Genomic DNA, 24,484 nt, shown 5'->3' on the forward strand with positions numbered 1-24,484 from the left:
ACAAACGGACGGAGATGTAGTTTTTAGATTGTGGCGTCATGAGCTTCTTGTCCCTCATCGGGTTTCCTGCCGTCCTGTGAGGTGCTCAACGTGCACCGAGAGACAGAAGCTTCTTTACGACTTATGAATGAATTCTAATCAGCGTTTAAAGAAACTCAGAGCAGGAACATCAGCTTCAGGTCGCCTCGGTTCTTCGGGGATTTTCACTTGTTGATATTTCTGCATGTTTCAGTATTTTCACATCGTGTGTCGTCTGTTCCACTGAACAAAAGATCAGCTGTGACCCTAAAACTCGTCTCCGAACCAGAACCTCCAGATTATCTTCATAGTTGTTGTCAACGACTCTTATGACATCTTAGGAAACGTTTATTTTTCTGCACCACGAGCGGTCAGAGCGTCTGTGGAAACCTCTGCAGAGTTCAGGTTTCAATAACTGCAGAAGTTACGCGACAATTAAATCAACGTTGACTTCTGGGTTCACTCGGGACACAAACGGATCCTTCAGCCGTGGACACACCGCCGCAGAGACAGTATTAAAGTGTGTGAAGCACTTAGAACTTATTTTTATACCAGGAATAAATATCCAGACGCTATTTTGTATAGAGTTATTGTGCATTCTCTAATGTGAAAGTGAATCAATATTAATCTGTGATGAACAGAGAATTGTGGGTATTCTGGAGGAGTTTCATAAAGGAAACTGCTTTGATGAATTGTGATGTTTCATGATCCGTAATCTGACAGAAATAAAGAGACTAAAAGAAATCTGAAGAAGCAGCGGCTCCACGGTGTCCCGATTATTTCACTACATTTTATATAAAGATTCTCACCCTCACAGGTGAGCTGTAGCACCACAACACATTCTGAAGCTTGAATGGATCATTGATCATCATCCTCCTGTTTGACGATCGTGATGATGCTTTGCAGAAAGGTGAAACGTCAGCTGGGTGAGAGCTGCTCCACCCGAGAACCTCTCCGATAAAACTGCACTTTATATTTCTCATTGTCTGGTGAAACTCCGGCGTCGACAGCAGACGGGAGTGGAAACGAGGCTCAATGATGAGCTGCAGGAAACGGAACTCTCCAGACGGGAACTTAACGTCCCACACTGATGTTTCAGATCTTGCAGCTGGGGTCCTTCTTGGCGTTGACGGTGGACTGACTCATGAGCTGCTGCCCCTGATCTGTGCCTCCGTCCCTGAAGACAGATCCACCGGCTCCGTGCAGATCACCTCCAGGATGACGTCCTATGACGGAATGACAGCGAGCAGTCGTCCTCTTCCGTGCAGATCAGGAAGCGGTTATCGGACCCGTCCAGCGCCGGCAGCCTCCCCTTACAGAAGGAGTCTCCGTCGGAGCCAGGACCGGGATGACGTAGTGGTAGGACGTGTACATGCAGTAGAAATCCCCAAAGTAGACGTTGGTGTTCTGGTTGAAGAGGACGTCTGCTTTGATCTAGTGCAGAAAGAAATGCAGTGTTCCTGTTACTTCTTCTGAATCTCCTCATATTAAAGCATTTCAGGGTCAGTGTGAGATTCAGCATGTCGGTCAGAGGCAACTGACAAAAGGTTCACAGGAGGTTCGATTCCATCAGTACACAGACAAACATCTGAGAGAAGCAGACAAACCAGTAGAGCAACGTCACCTGTACAACCACAAACCAGTAGAGCAACATCACCTGTACAACCACAAACCAGTAGAGCAACAACAATTCTAAAACCAGAAACCAGAGGAGCAACGTCACCTGTACAACGAGAAACCAGTAGAGCAACGTCACCTGTACAACCACAAACCAGTAGAGCAACGTCACCTGTACAACCACAAACCAGTGGAGCAACGTCACCTGTACAACGAGAAACCAGTAGAGCAACGTCACCTGTACAACCACAAACCAGTGGAGCAACGTCACCTGTACAACCACAAACCAGTAGAGCAACTTCACCTGTACAACCACAAACCAGTAGAGCAACGTCACCTGTACAACCACAAACCAGTAGAGCAACGTCACCTGTACAACCACAAACCAGTAGAGCAACGTCACCTGTACAACCACAAACCAGTAGAGCAACTTCACCTGTACAACCACAAACCAGTAGAGCAACGTCACCTGTACAACCACAAACCAGTAGAGCAACTTCACCTGTACAACCACAAACCAGTAGAGAAACAACAATTCTAAAACCAGAAACCAGAGGAGCAACATCACCTGTGCAACCAGAAACAGGTGGAACTTTATCTCCATCAATTCTAGCCGTTGACAGCGATGTCTGACCTGTAAAATGTCCCTGAAAAGACACCACCATGAGTCTGGTGAACCTGTCCGTGGTTGTACCTGGAAGGGTCCATAAGGAGAGTCCTGGGGGGGTTTCCCTGTGTTGAACTCTGTGTTGCAGCTGAAGAACACCCCCTCCACTTTGCCGCTGATGGGCGACCCGTGGCTGCCGCTGTTGTCTTTAACAGCCGGCAGCATGCGGCGGCACTGAGCGTCTCTGGAGCGATAAGACGGGCTGAGGACAAAACACAGCGGGGTTAAAAGACAGCTGGACAGACTGAGGACACACGGCCTGTTGGAAGTAGTCCTCTTGGTTTCTGTAGAAGACTGTGAATGGCAGCATCCTGCCGGCGATCGCCTCAGCTTTCTGCAGCAGCTGGTTCAGATGGACTGTGGAGTAATCTGCACACACACACACAACGAAGCCCTTCAGGCTGTTTGTATATTAATAAATGAAGCGGCGTTAACATCAGTGGACTTGAAGAATAATCCAGATGTTTTGGACAGATCATGTTAAAGTGGATTCCACCACACACGTGTTAGTGTCTACTTCTTATCGGTGCAGACAGTCTCATTCAAGTGAGTTGAATCATCTCAGCAGTGAACCCATGAATGTACAAGTAGCTCCACACTGACTCGGTGCGTTTCCTGCTTAGTGCTGAAAGGCCGACTGCCGACGTCAGTGTGTGGAAAAGATTCTTATTTAGACTCGATGCAAACAAGACGTTTAATAAAGGTTCCAGAGAGCGGCCTCCTCGTAGTGATAAGGTACATGAGAGCTAATTTAATACATCAGATAACTGATGACGACATAAACAGGAAACTGAACACTTCGTTAGCAGAGGAGCAGAAGAAGAGTCCGACAGACGGTCCACCTGGACATGGACCAGCTGCTGCCGAGGAGCTCAGGATTCTGTTTGAATGAGGAATGTGTGGAAGCTTCAAAGCCTCAGAGTAGAAATACTGAATTAAAGTATTTATGCGTTTTCCTGGTTAACTGACTCGACGGAGAGAAGCAGACCAGAGACAGACTGGCAGCCGAGGAAAAACACACACACACACACACAGTGTTGGAAGAATTCACTTATACGAGTCTGTCCAGTCAGACTCTAATGACTCTGGTCTCTCTGGACATTTTCTCTTTTGGAGATCGTCCTATGATTTGACTTCCACAGCTCAACAGTCCTGCTCTGTCTCTGTCTCCTCGTCTCTCTCTGTGTGTCACGGTGTGTGAACATCTCACTGAGTCAGGAAACTTGTCAGAATGCCCATATTTGGCTGAGCTGCATCACGCGATGTGGTTCACAACGCATTGGTCAGTGTTTTTCCTGCACAGCTGAACAAGTGCCGTAAAAGCTGGAATAATTCCGCTGCATGAAAAATGCCCTTCAAAATAAAATCTTTTTTTTTTTTTGTCAGGCAAAGGCCCGCGACCCACCAGTTGAGAATCACTGCTCTACATCACAAACAGCTGCTCTACACCGTCTCGGTGATTTCTGTTAAAAGTGGTTTCACGTTCTTTGTTCCATGTTTGTTTCTGGGAGAGATGTTTTCAGTGTAGCTTTGATGTTATTAGGGATATTGGTAGCGGTTCCGTCTGATTATGGATGTTTGACACTATGAATTAGAACGTCCTTAAGGTCATTTCATTTAATATGAAAGGGATCCAAAACCCAGCGAAGAGAAGTCAAACACTGTCAAATGAAAAGGCAAACGTTGTGCTCTTGCAAGAGACACCTCACCCCATCAGAACATGAGGATGTTCATGTACCAAAAACAAACATGGACGCCAACCGTCACGCGTTCATGTACCAAAAACAAACATGGACGCCAACCGTCACGCGTTCATGTACCAAAAACAAACATGGACGCCAACCGTCACGCGTTCATGTACCAAAGCGATGTTGAACTCGATTGCGGCTCCACTGTACTGATGCAATTCTTTCTTCCTCGTGGAGCTCACAGACGTGAGTAACTCCTGAAATACTAGACTAAGTTTGAAACTTATTTTTTTTATTAATCCCACTTCAGACACTAGCTTTAACTTCAGTCGATTTGATTTGCAACTATTGTCTATTACTCATTTTGAGTAAGTACAGTTGTACTCAACATGTGATCGTAACATGATCACATGATCACATGATCACATGGTCTCTGATGTTTAATGTGTTGATGCAGCTGTTTGGAGCCAAAGACGAGACCATCAACTAGATATCACGTCATCTTACATCTTTATTATGTCCAGCTTAAAATTGTACAAAAAAAGCACAACAATATACGCATGTATAAAATGAAGTCGTGGTCCCACCACATCAGACAAACATAAATAATTCTACAGCAGCTCAGACTTGGTGCAGAGTTCATATTCTCATTTACTTCCCTTTTTGAAACTTTTCAGAATTTCGTAGATTGGATTGTTTTTCACCATTATCATGAATTAGTGCAGCGGCGAGCGACAGCGACTGTCGCTGTCACAGCGACTGTCGCTGTGACAGCGACTGTCGCTGTGACAGCGACTGTCGCTGTGACAGCGACTGTCGCTGTGACAGCGACTGTCACAGTCACAGCGACTGTCACAGTCACAGCGACTGTCACAGTCACAGCGACTGTCACAGTCACAGCGACTGTCACAGTCACAGCGACTGTCACAGTCACAGCGACTGTCACAGTCACAGCGACTGTCACAGTCACAGCGACTGTGACAGTCACAGCGACTGTGACAGTCACAGCGACTGTGACAGTCACAGCGACTGTCACAGTCACAGCGACTGTGACTGTCAGTCACTGCGACTGTGACTGACAGTCACAGTCGCAGTCACAGTCGCAGCGACAGTGACAGTGACTGTCGCAGCGACTGTGACAGTCACAGCCACTGTGACAGTCGCTGTCGCTGTCAGTCACACTCACAGTCACAGCGACTGTCACAGTGACTGTGACTGACAGCGACAGCCACTGTCAGTCACAGTCACTGTGACAGTCGCTGTCGCTGTGAGTGTGACTGACAGTGACAGTGACTGTCGCAGCGACTGTGACAGTCACAGCCACTGTGACAGTCGCTGTCGCTGTCAGTCACACTCACAGTCACAGCGACTGTCACAGTGACTGTGACTGACAGCGACAGCCACTGTCAGTCACAGTCGCTGTGACAGTCACAGTCGCTGTGACTGTGACAGTCGCTGCGACTGTGACTGTCACAGTCGCTGTGACAGTCGCTGTCAGTCACAGTCACTGTGACAGTCACAGCGACTGTGACTGTCACAGTCGCTGTGACAGTCGCTGTCAGTCACAGTCACTGTGACAGTCACAGCGACTGTGACTGTCACAGTCGCTGTGACAGTCGCTGTCAGTCACAGTCACTGTGACAGTCACAGCGACTGTGACTGTGACAGTCGCTGTGACAGTCGCTGTCGCTGTCAGTCACAGTCACTGTGACAGTCACAGCGACTGTGACTGTGACAGTCGCTGTCGCTGTCAGTCACAGTCACTGTGACAGTCACAGTCGCTGTGACAGTCACAGTCGCTGTGACAGTCACAGCCGCTGTGACAGTCACAGCCGCTGTGACAGTCACAGCGGCTGTGACAGTCACAGCGGCTGTGACAGTCACAGCGACTGTGACAGTCACAGCGACTGTGACTGTCACAGCGACTGTGACTGTCAGCGACAGTGAGTGTGACAGTCGCTGTGACAGTCACAGCAGAATGTTCCTCTGTTCACTGTGGATGTGAAGTCATGACAATAAAAGCTCTTCTCTTTTTACTATAAACTTTGTGTTGATGGTCCTCTCCGGTGGAAACACAAAGCGGACATTTTATTTTGAAAAAGATCAAAACCTTCTTCAGCTGAAACAGAAAGAGTTCCCATGACGCACCTCTTCACCAGAGGAACAGATTAAATACACGCGGACGTGTGAGGAATGAAGACGCTTTATACTCTCATCTTGTTTACTGCACCGCAGTCACCGATAAAAGAAGAACCGACTGAAAGATGCAACACCGATATATAAAAATATCAACTGTGGACAGAAGTATACTTCACGTGTCCTTTCTCTGAGTCTGGAGGAAGTTAGCGCCTCAGTGGGAAGAGACTCCGGCACCGTCAGCAGCGAGGACTCGCCCGTCTCTTAGATTAGCGGACTGAATGTCTCTAGGGTCCTCAGGCGTCCCGTGCACTCTGAAGCGGTACATGCAGGTGTACTCCTGGTGGCCCCAGTTGGACAAGACCTGAACCTCAATGATCTGGAAGGCCACGTCGTTCTCCTCCTTAACACAAAACATAAGCATGAAAGTCGGCTCGTTATCGAGTCCTGAAGCCGACACGCGAGTCGGAACACAGTAGAATGTTTTCTAAAATCTGAACACGTTGAAATAATAAAAAGCAGCATTAAGATAAAGTGTGGCGTCATCAGCGTATCGGCACACCTCACTGCAGTTTAACGACACAAAGACTTTCAAACGGGACGTCTGTGGATGAAAGACACTGGACAGGGTTTGTTCAGCGCTCACAGGTAAAAGATACAGAAACATAAAACAAGGAGCAGGAAGCTGATCAAAGAGCTCATACTATTTATCTACACAGTGCATTCATAACATGTAACGTCTTGTCTTCTCTATGTTTGGGACTCTTTGTCTACTTGCACATTAAACATATTTAATAAACCTGGTTTAAAGGACGGTGACTCACGGTGAGCCGGTAGCTCTGCAGAGCCTCTCCGTCCTGGTCAAAGGTGAAGGAGCCCAACAGCTTCCCTCTGACCTCAGCTTCATCCTCCAGACCCTGAACACACCACACAGGAACTGCATCACAGGTCAGTGAAGCAGCCAGCGTCTGTCCGTCTCGGTCACTGTCCCCCAGGTCTCTGTCCCTGCATCCATCCCGCCCGTCTCCGTCCCGCCCTTCCCCCCCCCCCCCCCCCCCCCCCCGTCTCTCTCTCTGTCTCACGTAGACGGTGAAGTCTCTCGGGGCACTGGTCAGAGTCCCGCTGGGTGCCAGTGTTCTGGGGATGTGCTGCATGGTGAAGGCGGTGGGGAGGATCCTCATGGCGAGCCGGATCACCAGGACGCCTGTGGAACCTCCGAAGGCCCAGCAGTTCCCTGGCTGGACGTCCGGCTGCAGGTCAGAGACGCTCAGGTAAGATTAGAAAAGGCAACACAAATGACAGACGACCAACAGCTGGTGTGTGTTTGGAGTGTTGGGTGCGAGACAGCTACCTGGATCACAACTCGAGGAGACTGAGAGAAATACCAGAGGGGAAGTCCGAACAGGCTGAGCAGCGCCGCCTTCGTCTCGTAGGTCTGTGAGCAGCGAGTGCTCAGGATGCTGCCCCCTGCAGGACGACAGCACACACACACACACCTGTCAGGTACCGGTCACGGTGTGGGCTTGGAGCCACAGGTCACCCGACTGCTGTCGGGTACGTTTGGTTTCTGACCTCCAGACTCCAGAGCGAAGTCTGCCAGGCCGGTCCGGTCCTGAGAAAACAGGCGCAGAGCGTTCTTCACCGTCTCCTGGACGTCCTGCAAGAGACGAGCCGTTCGTCAACTCGGCGATGTGGAGGAGCCCTCGATAACGCGAGGACTCGTCGGATCTCACCTCCTGGGTCACGGCGGTCCCGGCCGCGTCTCGGACCGTCTCCTCATCGCGGTGCTGCTCCAGCTGCAGGCTGACGTTCTGCAGGATGCTGAGCTCCAGAGAGAGCAGCGCCTCCTGCAGGTCGGACCCGCTGACGTGATGCTGAGACAGCCACCAGAGGAGAGACTCCTCCGGGAGGCCGGGGGCCCCGTCCCCCCCCACCTGGTTACCATAGACCAGAACCCGGACCTCCTCGCGGACCTGAGCCGAAATCTGACAGAAAACCAACGAACGGTAACGGGACACAGGAAGAGACAAACGTATCAAAGAACAGAGTTGTTGTGTTGATGTTGTGAGTTTAGAACCCTTGAATCACGTCTCTTCTCTCACCGTCTGCTGGATTGTGTCCATTCGTCTGCAGCCGTCCTGACAGACAGACAGACCTTCAACATCACGCCTCACCTCCTCCAAAGCCTCCTCCAACTGAGCAACCTCTGCCAGCAATGCATCATGGGACTGACGGTCCACACCACCACTACAGGAAGTAACAACAGACAGTTTACCATCCGAGAGGCTCAAAGAGCTCCACCTGTTCCTCTTCATCACATCAAACAGACTACAGCTGTACAGTGAAGAGGAGGACGAAGGTTACCCGCCAGCAGCTACAAGTGCTGATGAAGGACAGACTGTCGTAGCAGCTTCTCGTCGCCACTGCACCTCCTGGAATAAAGGGGAAAAAAAACCGGTCCTGAAAGCAAACACCAGAGAGACGACGCGTGGTTCACAACAGACGCGTGGTTCACAACAGACGCGTGGTTCACAACAGACGCGTGGTTCACAACCGACGCGTGGTTCACAACCGACGCGTGGTTCACAACAGACGCGTGGTTCACAACAGACGCGTGGTTCACAACAGACGCGTGGTTCACAACAGACGCGTGGTTCACAACAGACGCGTGGTTCACAACAGACTCGTGGTTCACAACAGACGCGTGGTTCACAACAGACGCGTGGTTCACAACAGACGCGTGGTTCACAGCAGACGCGTGGTTCACAACCGACGCGTGGTTCACAGCAGACGCGTGGTTCACAACAGACGCGTGGTTCACAGCAGACGCGTGGTTCACAACCGACGCGTGGTTCACAGCAGACGCGTGGTTCACAACAGACGCGTGGTTCACAACAGACGCGTGGTTCACAGCAGACGCGTGGTTCACAGCAGACGCGTGGTTCACAGCAGACGCGTGGTTCGCAACAGACGCGTGGTTCGCAACAGACGCGTGGTTCGCAACAGACGCGTGGTTCACAGCAGACGCGTGGTTCGCAACAGACGCGTGGTTCACAGCAGACGCGTGGTTCACAGCAGACGCGTGGTTCACAACAGACGCGTGGTTCGCAACAGACGCGTGGTTCGCAACAGACGCGTGGTTCGCAACAGACGCGTGGTTCACAGCAGACGCGTGGTTCGCAACAGACGCGTGGTTCACAGCAGACGCGTGGTTCGCAACAGACGCGTGGTTCACAGCAGACGCGTGGTTCACAGCAGACGCGTGGTTCACAACAGACGCGTGGTTCGCAACAGACGCGTGGTTCGCAACAGACGCGTGGTTCACAGCAGACGCGTGGTTCGCAACAGACGCGTGGTTCGCAACAGACGCGTGGTTCACAACAGACGCGTGGTTCACAGCAGACGCGTGGTTCACAGCAGACGCGTGGTTCACAACAGACGCCGCGTAGTTTAAATATGACTGGACCTCTGTTCTGGCTGCCAGTGTTTGAAGCTGCAGCTCCAGAAGATCCAGACGAGACGTTTCACTTTGCTGCTGAAATGAATCCTGCTGCAGAGACACATGAAGGAAACTATTATTATGACATAAGAGTGGCAGATTATTATGTGACAGACCAATGAAGTACTTTACACAGTACACAATGTACTTTCGACTGTACTACATGTCTACTTTTCAGAGTGTGTTACTAGTACTTTTAGTGCAGTAAAGGACCCGACTACTTCCTCCACCGAGTCCAGTACCTTCTCTGTCTGCCGTCTGTCCTCGTCCAGTCCTTTGCCGAGCTGGTCCAGCTTCTGGTCCAGCAGGGCCGTCATCCAGGGCTGCTGCTCCTCTCCGTGTCTCTGATCTGAGACCAGCTGCTGGAGGTCAGCGTACAGCTGCAGCAGCTCCTGGTGTCTCTGGTCCGCCCGCTGCCCTCCGGCCTCCACGTGACCCCAGAGCACCGCCAGACTCTCCTCCAGACGGCCGAGCCGGACCGACCCGTCCGCCGCCCCGTCCTGTGAGGAGGCAGCAGGATCCGTTTGTAAAAGGCTTCCACAAGAGAAGGTAAAGGAGAGTAAAGGACCAGAAACGTTTCTTTGTGTGAGTGAAAACAATCTGGACTAGAAAAAATGATCCTCAGAACCTTTTACAGGTTCCATCATAAACAAGAGGAAAGTATTTAGAGCAGACGTAAAGTATAAACACCTTCTCTTCAAACACCCGATGGAGGAAACACTTTGGTTCTGCAGCTGCTCCGTGTACAAATACACACATGCAAGTATTACAGCACACGTACCTCCTCTCCTGCAGCTGGAGGCTGCACCTCCCTCTCCTCCACGGCGCCCTCTGCCGGTCGGCTCTGGAAGGACAGGAAGCCTCTGACGGAGGACAGACCGGAGACCAGCGTCCCCCGTTCTGCGACGTCCACGGCTGGGAGGACGGACCGGAGAGCACCCGGACCGAACCAGCACAGACCTGAAGGAACCGCTGGAGGTTAGACTGTACGACACAGCCGGGGCTGCTGGGTAATATTCAGATAACCGAGATCTAGTGGATGAACTCATCAAGTTATTAGATTATGGACGGATGAAGGAAGTCAGACTTTATGATCTCTGAAGGTTTCTACTTCAGCTCAGCTGTATTATTTATATCTATAAAGTCTCCCACACAGCGCCGTAGAACTAAGAGCGTAACCTTCATCAACATACTGAAGAAGAGGAGGAGCAGAGGAAGGAGGACCACGAGGAGGAGCAGAGGAAACCTGCAGAGACAAACAACAAGACAGAGAGCTGAACTCATTCAAACACTTCAAATCAAACATGCATCGCTGAAATGAACACATTCACAACTAAACAGGAGACGTCAGAGTCTGAGGGTTCAGGTTTAGGTCCTCGGGGGGGACAGGGGGTCTGGATCACAACAAATTAATGAAATGTACCCAGTCAGCAGGAAGCCGGAGGTCATGTGACGCCATCGTCTGTTGAGCCTCTTGTACGCGTCAGCTGCAACACACACACACACACACACACACACAGAGATTATAGAAGATCAACAGAAGTCTTTCAGCAGCAAACAGGAAGCGGGTTGATGTCGGCTCGATGACGTCAGAGAGAAACAGGAAGCTCAGAGTGACGTCACAGATCTCTGAAACACTCCGATCTAAAAAGACCATTTCATGAGAAACTCATCGACTGAGCTTCAAATCTAGAACCAGAGAAAACTAAAGACGCAGCACCGACACGCTGCAGGGAGGAGGAGCAGCAGGAGCAGGAGGAGCAGCAGCAGGAGCAGGAGCAGCAGGAGGAGCAGCAGCAGGAGGAGCAGCAGCAGGAGGAGCAGCAGGAGGAGGAGGAGCAGCAGGAGGAGCAGCAGCAGGAGGAGCAGCAGCAGGAGGAGCAGCAGGAGGAGGAGGAGCAGCAGGAGGAGCAGCAGGAGGAGGAGCAGCAGCAGGAGGAGCAGCAGCAGGAGGAGGAGCAGCAGGAGGAGCAGCAGGAGGAGCAGCAGCAGGAGGAGCAGCAGGAGGAGCAGCAGCAGGAGCAGCAGCAGGAGCAGCAGGAGGAGGAGCAGCAGCAGGAGGAGCAGCAGGAGGAGCAGCAGGAGGAGGAGCAGCAGCAGGAGCAGCAGCAGGAGCAGCAGGAGGAGCAGCAGCAGGAGGAGCAGGAGGAGGAGGAGCAGGAGGAGGAGCAGCAGCAGGAGCAGCAGGAGGAGCAGCAGCAGGAGGAGCAGCAGGAGGAGGAGCAGCAGGAGGAGCAGCAGGAGGAGGAGCAGCAGCAGGAGCAGCAGGAGGAGCAGCAGCAGCAGGAGCAGCAGGAGGAGGAGCAGCAGCAGCAGCAGGAGCAGCAGCAGGAGGAGCAGCAGCAGCAGGAGCAGCAGGAGGAGCAGCAGCAGCAGCAGGAGCAGCAGCAGGAGCAGCAGGAGGAGCAGCAGCAGCAGCAGGAGCAGCAGCAGGAGCAGCAGGAGGAGCAGCAGGAGGAGCAGCAGCAGGAGGAGGAGCAGCAGCAGGAGCAGCAGCAGCAGGAGGAGCAGCAGCAGCAGGAGCAGCAGCAGGAGCAGCAGGAGGAGCAGCAGGAGGAGGAGCAGCAGCAGGAGCAGCAGGAGGAGGAGCAGGAGTCCATGGAAGAACAGAGACTCGACGTTAACCTGCAGACGCTCCGAGAAGCTGAAAACATTTTGTTGGTCAGAAGACACAATGACACACATTAATAAAGAGAAGAAGAAGAGGAGACTGGAGGACCTGAAGATCAGAACTTGTACTAAGATATTTAAAGGTGATGAATGATGGAACCCTGAGCCCAGTCTATCTAGAGCTGATCTGTGTTAGAACCTTTACCAGACTAAAGGTTCTACTGACGCTAGACGTCGTCACACTTCATGGAAACATGCTGCTGATCATCAACCTCACGTCTGCTGTAGTTCTACGCCGCTCTTATTAAGTTTATTAGTATTTATCTGAACCGTCTTCTGTCTGAAACAATAAAGTTTTATCTGATCGATGAGTCTTCCTGGATGTTGGATCTCAGGTTGAACGTCTCCGTCACGTCAGACTGCTTCAGAGTGAAACTTCTATAAAACCTGTGAACATAGCAGCGCTGCCATCAGCCCCAACAAAGAGGAAGTCAGAGGACCACCAAGACCACCGCCAAGACCACCGCCAAGAGGACCGCCAAGAGGACCGCCAAGACCACCGCCAAGAGGACCAAGAGGACCACCAAGACCACCGCCAAGAGGACCGCCAAGAGGACCGCCAAGAAAAGAAGACTACCAAGAAAAGAAGACTACCAAGAAAAGAAGACTACCAAGAAAAGAAGACTACCAAGAAAAGAAGACCACCAAGAAAAGAAGACCACCAAGAGGACCACCAAGACGAGGAGTGTTGTTCCTCCCGACAGTCGTCACCTGTTGGTGTCAGTAGTGAGTTTAATGGAGACTCTCAGAATATGATCCTCACATATTTTAAATCAATGTCAGAGAGACAAGACGACAGGAGACAAGACGACAGGAGACAAGACGACAGGAGACAAGACGACAGGAGACAAACGACAGGAGACAAGACGACAGGAGACAAGACGACAGGAGACAAGACGACAGGAGACAAGACGACAGGAGACAAGACGAAAGCAGGAGAAAAGACGACAAGAGCCAAGAGGACAAGGTGTTCCATCAAAGATCTTCGATGAACAGATTAACTCACACAGAGATCCGTTGGGATGGAGCTCCTTCTGGGTCGTAGTGGACTCCTTCAGGTCCATGACTCCACAGAGACCTGATCGAGCTGCAGAGAGTAAACAGACTCAGCACCTCGTCCTCTGAGTACCGGGGGGGGGGGACATTTGCATTTTGCCATGGCAACAATCAAAGAGGGGGGTTGGGAGGGAAACCTGAAGACAGGTGAGCAGGTGAGACAGGAAGGGAACCAAATCTGTGTCTCAACAACTCGTCTGAGTCACAGCATCATGGAGCCTGAAGGACCATAAGAGTCCCTCTGAAGATGGCTTGTTCTAGAGGTTCTTCAGCACATCGGAGGAGTCCTCCGGGGGGGTCTGTTGGACACGGAGGACATTGTAAAGGTCTTGAAGTCGGTCCTGGTTCAGGAGGAACTGATATCTGGTACTGGACCGGTACTGTTGCATCATTTCAAAGGTTTACACTTCAATCTTAATTCTGAAGATTATTTGTACCAAGTTGCTGCTGATTGATTTATTTTAACAAAAAGTAACTTAGTCGGACAGTCTAGTACTCATTGGGGAGGTTCTAAGGGTCCTGTAGGTAGTTCTAGTGTTCTAAAGGAGGCTCTTTGGGTCCTCCAGAAGGTCCAAGTGGTCCCTGAGGAAGTTCTAGAGGTCCTCTGAATGGTTCTATTGGAAAGGTTTAGAAGTTTGAAGAAGTGAACAGGAAGTAAACAGGAAGTAAACAGGAAGTAAACAGGAAGTAAACAGGAAGTAAACAGGAAGTAAACAGGAAGTGAGTGATGAGGAGAAGGTGCCGTTAATAAAAAGTCCAGGTGAAGTTCTTGCAAAAGCGTGATCTTCCCCAACAGAACCAGGTTTTGACACCAGTGCCAGGTAGAGAACCAGAGTGGACACCTTGTAGAACCACAGACTCCCACAGTCCGTACCTGCATGTCTGTTAGTCTGTGAGAACAGGTCCTGACACACCTGCCAGGTGTGTGTCAGGACACTCACACAGCCGGCTGCAGCTCTCCTGACACACAGCAGAGAGGAGAGGAACCACAGCTGCAGAACATCTGGAAGAGAGTCAAACTCTAATGACGATCCAGAGGACTCACTGGGACAGACAGGAAGTGATGCATGTGGGCGGAGCCACAGAGAGCAGGAAGTTCTTGGACCATATTCGGAAAACAAAACACGGGCATGTTTCTGACGTTAAATCAGAGTCCTGTCGGCTCAGAGTGCTTCCGGTCACATGATGAGCTGAGCAGCAGCACACCTGAACAAAGAGGTTCATTAAAGACAAACCGCTGATCTGAGTCCAGATGCTTCCCGTCATGATGGAGAGAAGAAGTTCCTGTGAGAACTAGGGATCGGTATCGTTTGGGTTTTTTCCGATACCGGTGCCTGAACCGATACTTTTTTCTTCAATATTTTAACTGTTTAAAGTATACTATAAATATAAATAAATACAAAACACTTTGCTTCAAACTACAGCTTCAAACTTTTAAACTATGAACAATATATTAACTGTTAACAGTTTACAGTATACTTAAATAAATATAAATAAAAACACACACACACTGTACACACACTACAGCTTCAAACTTCTGGAATATGAGCATATTTTCCTTCTCTGGCAAAATACGACACGTCTCATGACTTACTTTATTTGACCAGTCAACACTACACCTCAAAGAAGAAGAAGAAGAAGAAGAAGAAGAAGAGTGCCTGTGTTGTTGTGCTTATGAGCGGCAGCGCTACGTTCCCGTTGTAATAATACTGTGAGTGAGGAGCGGAGGACCGAGTCCTGCTGCCAGGACGGAGTCACCAGAGTAGTGTAAGAAAGTATTTCAGTCGGCTCAGGCACCAAAAGGAAGCACCGAAATCTGCGTTGCGTTTCGGTCCGGTAGGTACCGGAAGTATAGGAACCGGTTCCATGTTGGCACAGAGTTTCGGTACCCAACCCTAGTGAGAACCAGACAGACCGCAGTGACCCACAAGGAACACCAGGGGGAGCTGCTGCAGAACCGCAGACCTGTCCACCCGCCCCCCCTCCGCCCTCACCATCTCCTTCCGCCCTCACCCGTCCCTCCGTCTCCCTCCGCCCTCACCCGTCCCTCCGTCTCCCTCCGCCCTCACCATCTCCTTCCGCCCTCACCCGTCCCTCCGTCCGTCTCCCTCCGCCCTCACCCGTCCACCCGTCTCCCTCCGCCCTCACCCGTCCCCCTCACCCGTCCACCCGTCTCCCTCCGCCCTCACCTGTCTTGCTCCTGCGGCTCCGGTCTCTGCAGTAGATGGTGGAGGCCTCTGGCTCTGAGGAGGTGTACTTGGAGGAGGAGCGGTTTGTGGAGACAGACTGATGCTCACAGTCTTTACAGGGAACCCTGCTGAGAGTCTGGACCAGGTGTTTAGGACAGCGATCGTCCGGGTCCAGAGAGCTCTGGTCCGCTACGATGGTGCTCTCTGGAAGAGGGACAACCAACCAACCAATCAACCAACCAACCAACCAATCAACCGACCGACAAGCCAAACAACAGACAGGAAATGCATTGAACCATCAATGAACCGTTGAAATAAGGTTTATAATTGTTTAATAGTCAAGAAGATTAATTGACCTTTGGGATCGATGTCCTGGTCCAAACCTGAAACAGGAAGAGGAAACAGACACGTCATACACCCTCCAAAATAAGAGCCCTCCTCACTGAGGCCTGGCTGTATGAGAGGAGGAGGAAGCAGAGAGGAGGAGTAAAAGAGGAGGAGTCCTACCCCAGAAGGTGTCCACCAGCGTGGACTCCTGCACCGAAGACTCGTCCAGCAGAGACGACAGCAAGGAGGCGTCGGAGGCAACGCTGTGGAGGCTGCTGCTGAGGAGAGACGCCGCTCTACGAGGAGGAGAAGCGAAGAGAGACTCTGCGCAGGAGGCGGAGAGATGCTGAGAGCGACGGTACTTCAACGACCTGAGGAGGAGGAGAGATGAGGAGGCGTCAGATGCAGGGAGGAGAGGAGAAGAGTCGAGGAGAAGGGCAGAAGAAGGAGGGAGAGAGAGAGAAAGACAGAAAAGGGGGAAGGAGAAGAGACGAGGAGGATGGAAGTGAGGAAGAGGAGAGAAAGGGAAATGGGAGAAGAGACGAGGAGAAGGCAGATGGAGGGAGAAGAGAGATGAGGAGAAACAAGAGGAGGAGGAAGGAGCGATGAAGAAAAGCTCTGAACTCACCTGTTGCTCCTCCAGCTGGCTCCTCCCACACTGAAGGAGGCGCTGCTGTGAGGAAGACTCCGGTCCAACAGACCATCGAGCCGAAGGCTTCGTCTGGACATGAGGAGGTCCTGGTGCTCCTTCTGAGAGTCCCGCAGCGAGGAGGAGCCACAGGAATAAAGACTCTTCTTCCTTTAGTACAAACACTTATTTTATCAATTAAATGATTTTGATTGATTTTCTGTTCATATATTTACAACTTAACCTGCACATGGACAGTCAACCATCACTTAAATCTCCTGGTGATCTGCTGAAGAACAACGTTGAAACCTTTCACGTCACAGAAGCTCAACAGGAAGTGAGCAGGACTTCAAAACGCTTTCAAAATAAGACTGGTTCAGAATAAAAGATAAATGACTTGTTTGATGTGACGTTAAATCAAGAAAATATTGCAAATAATTGACAATAAAAAGTGGGTGGTTAGTTCTGGAAATAGCCTCTAACCACCCTCTCTTTATTATATATATATATATATTTTTTTTATTATAATGTGTTGAATGTTAACTCATTCTGCTGCTGTCAGACAAATAAAGTGCAGTAAAAGTACTTTATTTTCCTTTTAAGAAGTAGAATAGAAGTTCAAACACCACGATATTGTACTTAAGTATTTGTACTTATTTGTAAACTTGTGTCTTGTAGGCAAGGCAAGTTTATTAGTACAGCACATTTCAACAACAAGGTAATTCAAAGTGCTTCACATAAAACCATTAAAAGCATCAAAACATAAGGCAAAAGAAAAGGAGATTTAAAAACAATTAAAGAAACAGTGTAAGAAATAAAATGCAGAAATGCAGGAAATTGATTAATATATGAATTGAATGTGGTTCAATTAAAGGCAGCAGCAAACAGAAAAGTCTTCAATCTTGATTTAAATGAGCTGAGGGTCTCAGCAGACCTGCAGCTTTCTGGGACTTTGTTCCAGATATGTGGAGCAGAAACACTGAACGCTGCTTCTCCATGTTTAGTTCTGACTCTGGGAACAGGAAGTAGACCGGTCCCAGACGACCTGAGGGGTCGGGATGGTTCATAAGGTAGCAGCAGATCAGAGATGTATTTTGCCCCTAAACCATTCAGTGCTTTGTAAACCAACAGCAGGATTTTAAAGTCAATTCTTTGTTGGACAGGAAGCCAGTGCAAAGACCTCAGAACTGGAGTGATGTGATCCACCCTCCTGGTCTTAGTGAGGACTCGAGCTGCAGCGTTCTGAATCAGCTGCAGCTTTCTGACGGACTTTTTACAGAGACCTGTAAACACACCGTTACAGTAGTCCAGTCTGCTGAAGATAAATGCGTGGACAAGTTTTACACATCCTGTTGAGACAGAAGTCCTCTAATCCTTGATATATTCTTCAGGTGATAGGAGGCTGATTTTGTAATTGTCTTGATATGGCTGTTCAGGTTGAGGTCTGAATCCATAACTACACCTTGATTTCTGGCTTGGTTTGTGGGTTTTAACATCAGTGACTGAAGCTGAGCGGTGATTTTCAATTGTACTAGTTATTCTGTTTTTACCCTCCTCGTGAGGATGTTTCAGATTTTTTATAATTGATTAGTTATGACCGGATGTGTTAAACAAATAAAATACATAAATCTCACTCACGTGAGTGTTCAGTCATTCAACTACAGTTTAAAAGGTCCGGTTGACGTACAGCCAATCAGCACGGAGCTCGGAAAGATGACGTCTCAGTGGACCAATCACACTCCGTGATGGGCGGGGCCCCGCGAAAAACGAATGGTGGACCTGCTAACGTTAGCTTTAGCTCCCGAGATATAATTAACTTACCTTCAGCAGAGCTTCCAAACAAGATGGCGACTTTTTCACAGCTAGATGCTACTGGCTATGCAGGAAACGCTACTATTTAAGATAGAAACGACAGCTTCCGGTCCGTTTTTACCGTTAAAAAACGCAGGTTAGCAGCGACGTAGCGACACAAACGTAGACACGTTCCTCTCAGCGGTTCTTCTAGAAGAGAAACGTCTTCTAAAAGTCGACTGACATAGTAACAACGAGCCTAACGGAGTGTTTGTAGCAGCAGGTGTCACCGTGATTTAATTACAGCTTTATAGACGGCGGGATTCAGCGCCCCCGTGTGGCGGGAGGAGTAAACGACATCTGTCAAAGATGATAGATACAGAGTGAGATAGTTCACCTCCCTCTATCATTCATTCTGGTTGTTGTTTTTTAGTTTATGAGACTGTTTTTTTAATTAAACAATGTATTTATCGTGAAACAGTAAGACAAATATAAAAATAAATAGTTGACGAAACATTGCTGTAGGAGTCTGAAGTCGTATTGGTAATAAACAGGGAGGAGATTATCTCTATTTAGTATTATTATTGTATTTATTTATTTGTCTTTTTATGTTTTTATGTTTATTTGTTTCTAGATGATGTACTTTAACCATGAATAACTGATATTGAAGAGGCCTTCCATTAACAGACCTAATAATTCATATTTACTCATCGGAGATCTTTGATATTATAAAACTCAGTTTTATAATATCAAAGATTATTTCATCCTCATGTTTACTTTGATGAGTGTGTTCTTGTTTTTATTTATTATTTTAATAAACTGACTCGCTAGCAACAAATAATACGATTTATGATCCTCCTCATTCTGGATCTGGGCCCCGTTCCACGTGCGTGTCTAACTGAGTCAGCCGGATACTTTTCAGGATAAGATGACGCAGATCAGGCTTTTCGGTTCCACGAAGCAAGTTCGGCAAAATCACCATGGCAACACATCCAAAAGCTTGAACCTGCTCCAGCGCAGGCTAACTGAAGGTAGCTGGATAAACTGCCACTCCCCCGGAAAACATGGCCGCTCCTGTCACATACGGTAGTCTGATGCGCTTGCGCATATACTGGGGGTTATACGGGAGTTGATGAAATGCATGTAAAGTGAGACACACGTGATCCTTAAAAGCAGCGGAGCAAACTAAGAAGCCTCTGTTGCATTAATGTGCAGCTCCCTTCCTCAGAGATCCACTGATGAAGGAGGATATTAGTTAGATGAGCGTTTTATAGGGAGAGACTTCTTCCACATCGCCAAGATCCGTCATCACATCACGATGACTTCCTGTACGAGCGCTGTCCATTCTGCCCACAAGGAATCATTTCTTTCCAGAGCTTCTGGAGCAGACATTGAACACCACACTGCCTGTCCCACAGACTGGATGCAGCCTTGAGCTGTTGTGCGAGTGCTGCGTTGTTGTAGTGTCGGCGATGCGGAGAACATGGGGAAAGCCGCTGCATGCCGCGCTGTTGGTCAAGTTGATTTGGCGCTTAATAAACTTACGGATGTGTTCATGACGTCACCATGGCACATATTGTGCTGACTCAGCATTCTGAGTCATGTGTGTGTGCTTAGTGTGTACTTGCTGTCATGTCCTCTTGATGGCTGGTTGCATACATGAGGTTAAAGCACTCATAATGATATGAGTGTTATTAGTACAGCAGCACATCATTACTGTAGAACATGATGAAGGTGGATCATGATGAGAACACAGAGAATCTCACACTATTGATCTTCACTGCTTCAGTTGATTGAATGTCTGATGATGAATAACACACACACACATACTGATCCGCCCACACACACACATATTCACACTGCTAGTTCTACATGTGATCTACACACACATGTACACACACACATCAGTACATGATGCATGAGGCATACAGCACACATGTCCTCATGTTAATGAGTGTCATTGGATCCTCGTTGGGCTTGTTTTTATTATTATTCTGAGAGTTGAGATCATTATTGTCGCTGTAGATCTCATTGGATGATGCATCATGAAGTCTACTACGCGCAATCATCCTGATCCGGATCGTCTGGGTCGCATTAACGAGGCTGTTTGAGAGGATCAGCCTCGGAGAAACCGAGACAGCCTGACTTCAATCATCTCCTTCATTTAGGCTGCTGAAGGACATTTGATGGACTTTGTGAACCACGGACCAGGAACTGGACCCAGGTGACGGTCACGTGACCGTAACAACAGGACCTCATGATGAACAACGAGCCGTCTGTAATATCTTTATTTACTGTGACCAATCAGAGCAGTCTCTGGAAGTACTTGTACTAAAGTACTTTAATTATAGATTCACATTTTACACACAAAACACAAACGAATTAAATATGTTTCATGTAGTTCTACATCAACGTTGCATTCATAAAGACATATAAATATATATTTATATAATATATGTATATATAATATGAACCCATTAAAGAGGATTAGCCTCATGTTTCTGATCATGGGACTTTATGGTGTGATATGGATCTGGACCACGTGAGTCCTTGTGGACCAATGAGCTGCAGCCAGCGGGAGTCACGTGGTCTGTAGGTTTTTCTTCAATATTGTTTTAGGTGTAGAACTTTAGATCTCACATCTCTGGATCCGGTTCCGAACATGTCCGGGTCTTCTGAGGAGCGGGTTGGACACATCACGCGGGTCCAGAGCTTCAGCGCGTGTCACCGGCTGCACAGGTACGAAGAGAGTCCGGTAGGACCGTGAGGACCATTACAGGTAGAGAGAGGGACCGGTAGGAGGTCCCGGTGGAGGCCGGGCGGAGAGCGCTGGTCCCCGGCGTGGATCCTCCGGGTGTATCCGGTCTACGGAGCTCTTTGAGGCTCGTTCAGTCCGGAGATTTGATCTCCAGAGACACCGCTGGTGCTGCCTTCAGGGACCGCCTAAAGTGTAGTAAAAGAGAAAGTTCTGCCCATAGAATTCCTTTATTGTATTTATTTATTGTAGAATGTAATTTCCCCTACAGATAGATCTTACATGGTAAACATAAGACGATAGTTAAGTTGATAAGTTTATAATTGTTGCTTTATGGTCCATACTCATAAACATCTTTTCATATATTCGGTTGTATTCTGTTAGTAAACTTTAATAGTTTTGTATGACACAGAAAGAGGTTTTATTCCTGTTTATTACTTTGTTCATTATATTTAAAGTAACTTTCACTCTGTTGATGCTGTCGCCCCCTGTGGACCACAGTGGTAGTGTCCCACCAGAGCCCCTTTAGAATCCCTCTCCTTCTACAGCAGCAGCTCTGATGCTCTGAACCTCAGTCCTGGTTCTCCCGTGTCCCCCGTCCCTCTAGCAGGTCCACCAATACGTTTAATACAAAACAAGAGTTAACCTTCAGTGAGTTTCATCTGTCCTCTTTAACAACCTATGAACTCTGAAGTTCGAGTGTCCCAGGTGCACCTGAAGGCAGCACGCCACACACACACTTCATGACGATGCTTCTTCTTCTTCTCTGCAGCGTTCACCTGAGTGATGAGGAGAATAAACGAGTCTACGGGAAATGTGACAACCCCAACGGACACGGACACAACTACAAAGGTGTGACTCACTCAGTCATGTGACCCAGGACAGGAAGTCACTCACTCATTCATTCAATCACTCATGTCCTCTTTCTGTCCACAGTGGAGGTCACAGTGTGTGGAAAGGTGAGTGTGTGTATATATATCTGCTGCTGATGAAGTCACACAGGATGATGAAGAGGGGGAGCTGGGTGGAGGAGGCCGAAGCAGCTGTAATGAGTAGACCTGCATGAGATCTGACAATTGACAGAAGGAATCAGCTGATCTGAAGACAGCAAACAGCTGATCGATCAGCTGTTTGCTGTCTTCAGATCAGCTGATGTAGCTTCAGATGCTAACCCCAGCTAGCTGTCCTTTTAATCTGGAGTAGAGTTCACATTCTGTTTCTATGTTCTATCATTTCTGTTTTTAGATTTTTGTCATTCTATAACTTTGTATTTATTCTGTGATTTTATTTACTTTCTATGATGTAAATATATTTGCTAAATAAAGACATGAATCGAAGGCATTGTTTGCTCCTCAGATCGACCGTCTCACTGGGATGGTCATGAACCTCACCGACCTGAAGAGATGCATCGAGGTGAGATCATCTTCATCATCTTCATCATTAGAGTGTTTCTATTGGCTGATGTAATGTCTCCGTCCTGCAGGACGTCATCATGACCCCACTGGACCATAAGAATCTGGATCAGGACGTCCCGTACTTCTCCAACGTTGTCAGGTGACTTTCCTCCTCTGTCTCCTCAACAACTAATCAAGCTGTCTCTGGCAACGGTAGTTCATAAAGTTGCGTCTCTGGTAACGGTAGTTCATAAAGTTGCGTCTCTGGTAACGGTAGTTCATAAAGTTGCGTCTCTGGTAACGGCAGTTCATAAAGTTGCGTCTCTGGTAACGGTAGTTCATAAAGTTGCGTCTCTGGCAACGGTAGTTCATAAAGTTGCGTCTCTGGTAACGGTAGTTCATAAAGTTGCGTCTCTGGTAACGGCAGTTCATAAAGTTGCGTCTCTGGTAACGGTAGTTCATAAAGTTGCGTCTCTGGTAACGGTAGTTCATAAAGTTGCGTCTCTGGTAACGGTAGTTCATAAAGTTGCGTCTCTGGTAACGGCAGTTCATAAAGTTGCGTCTCTGGTAACGGCAGTTCATAAAGTTGCGTCTCTGGTAACGGCAGTTCATAAAGTTGCGTCTCTGGTAACGGCAGTTCATAAAGTTGCGTCTCTGGTAACGGCAGTTCATAAAGTTGCGTCTCTGGTAACGGTAGTTCATAAAGTTGCGTCTCTGGTAACGGCAGTTCATAAAGTTGCGTCTCTGGTAACGGCAGTTCATAAAGTTGCGTCTCTGGTAACGGTAGTTCATAAAGTTGCGTCTCTGGTAACGGTAGTCCATAAAGTTGCGTCTCTGGTAACGGCAGTTCATAAAGTTGCGTCTCTGGTAACGGCAGTTCATAAAGTTGCGTCTCTGGTAACAGCAGTTCATAAAGTTGCGTCTCTGGTAACCGTAGTTAATAAAGTTTTGTGTCTCAGCACCACAGAGAACCTCTGCGTCTACATCTGGGACCACATGGTGAAGGTTCTACCTCCAAACCTTCTGCACGAGATCAAAATACACGAGACGGACAAGAACATCTTCGTCTACAGAGGAGAGTAGCGTGATTATTGATCGTCTACAGAATGAGATGTTTGTTGTTGAAGTACTGTTATCTGCTCATGAACTGTTCTGACATGAAGGTACATTTGATTTGTAGCAAATTAATTCAGATATGAAACATTAAAGTTATCATCAGAGGTTCAGCTGGAGGAGCAACGATGATCTCACTGTTCAGCGCTCTGGATTATTTATGACAATAAAACCATTTGTGGAACATTAAAGAGTGTTTGTTGTTTTCTTTGAGAACATGAATCGACTGTTCAATAAGAATTGTTTATGTAAATACTAGTGCTGGGCAACGATTACAATTTGTTATCGCGATTAATCTCATTGTTATGACAAAGTTCAATAATGAATTCATAAGTAGTGTGTTGTGCACTTTTATATTAAAGTGCTGCTCTGTGAACAAAGGTGAAGAACATTGTGTGTGAACACTTCAAACACATCAGGTTGTTGTTAGCAGCAGTGTTCTCTTCACACAGCAGCAGTTCTATCTCTTCTATATCTGTGCTCAGTGTGTGAAACGTTCCACTGCTGTGAACAGAACAACATGTTTCACACGTTCATCTACATGTGTGTGTTGAGTCTTCATCAGTCAGAGCATGTGATGCAGCGCTACTCTTCATCACTATGATGCAGCTCTACTCTTCATCACTATGATGCTGCTCTACTCTTCATCACTATGACCAGCTCTACTCTTCATCACTATGATGCTGCTCTACTCTTCATCACTATGATGCAGCTCTACTCTTCATCACTATGATGCTGCTCTACTCTTCATCACTATGATGCAGCTCTACTCTTCATCACTATGATGCAGCTCTACTCTTCATCACTATGATGCTGCTCTACTCTTCATCACTATGATGCAGCTCTACTCTTCATCACTATGATGCAGCTCTACTCTTCATCACTATGATGCTGCTCTACTCTTCATCACTATGATGCTGCTCTACTCTTCATCAC

General features: G+C 48.3%; 2 protein-coding genes and 1 pseudogene across 3 annotated transcripts; 1 reads left to right on the plus strand and 2 right to left on the minus strand.

Moving 5' to 3' along the window:
* Positions 1–1,092: 1,092 nt before the first annotated feature.
* LOC306795411 (phytanoyl-CoA hydroxylase-interacting protein-like) lies at positions 1,093–6,131 on the minus strand (annotated as a pseudogene). Its single transcript has 7 exons — positions 6,101–6,131; positions 5,755–5,949; positions 5,405–5,545; positions 5,071–5,205; positions 2,557–2,671; positions 2,330–2,504; positions 1,093–1,452 (listed from the first exon to the last, which is right to left on the minus strand). The product of its transcript is annotated as a phytanoyl-CoA hydroxylase-interacting protein-like (transcript).
* LOC306795412 (uncharacterized protein) lies at positions 6,132–18,406 on the minus strand. Its single transcript, XM_079293921.1, has 17 exons — positions 18,317–18,406; positions 16,496–16,666; positions 16,048–16,238; positions 15,897–15,923; positions 15,541–15,744; positions 13,302–13,382; positions 10,407–10,540; positions 9,868–10,125; positions 9,593–9,676; positions 8,491–8,558; positions 8,229–8,373; positions 7,860–8,111; positions 7,699–7,783; positions 7,478–7,593; positions 7,209–7,376; positions 6,951–7,043; positions 6,132–6,529 (listed from the first exon to the last, which is right to left on the minus strand). Exons 2-17 carry the CDS (start codon positions 16,594–16,596, stop codon positions 6,341–6,343), a joined length of 2,196 nt encoding a protein of 731 aa, XP_079150047.1. The 5' UTR covers positions 16,597–16,666; positions 18,317–18,406; the 3' UTR covers positions 6,132–6,340.
* Positions 18,407–20,863: 2,457 nt separating this feature from the next.
* On the plus strand, positions 20,864–23,724 carry pts (6-pyruvoyltetrahydropterin synthase). Its single transcript, XM_079293081.1, has 6 exons — positions 20,864–21,025; positions 21,814–21,893; positions 21,978–22,000; positions 22,398–22,454; positions 22,525–22,595; positions 23,395–23,724. Exons 1-6 carry the CDS (start codon positions 20,949–20,951, stop codon positions 23,516–23,518), a joined length of 432 nt encoding a protein of 143 aa, XP_079149207.1. The 5' UTR covers positions 20,864–20,948; the 3' UTR covers positions 23,519–23,724.
* The last annotated feature ends 760 nt before the right edge of the window (positions 23,725–24,484 follow it).

Source organism: Melanostigma gelatinosum (genome assembly GCF_949748355.1).
Source record: "Melanostigma gelatinosum genome assembly, chromosome: 21".
Taxonomy (NCBI): Eukaryota; Metazoa; Chordata; class Actinopteri; order Perciformes; family Zoarcidae; genus Melanostigma; species Melanostigma gelatinosum.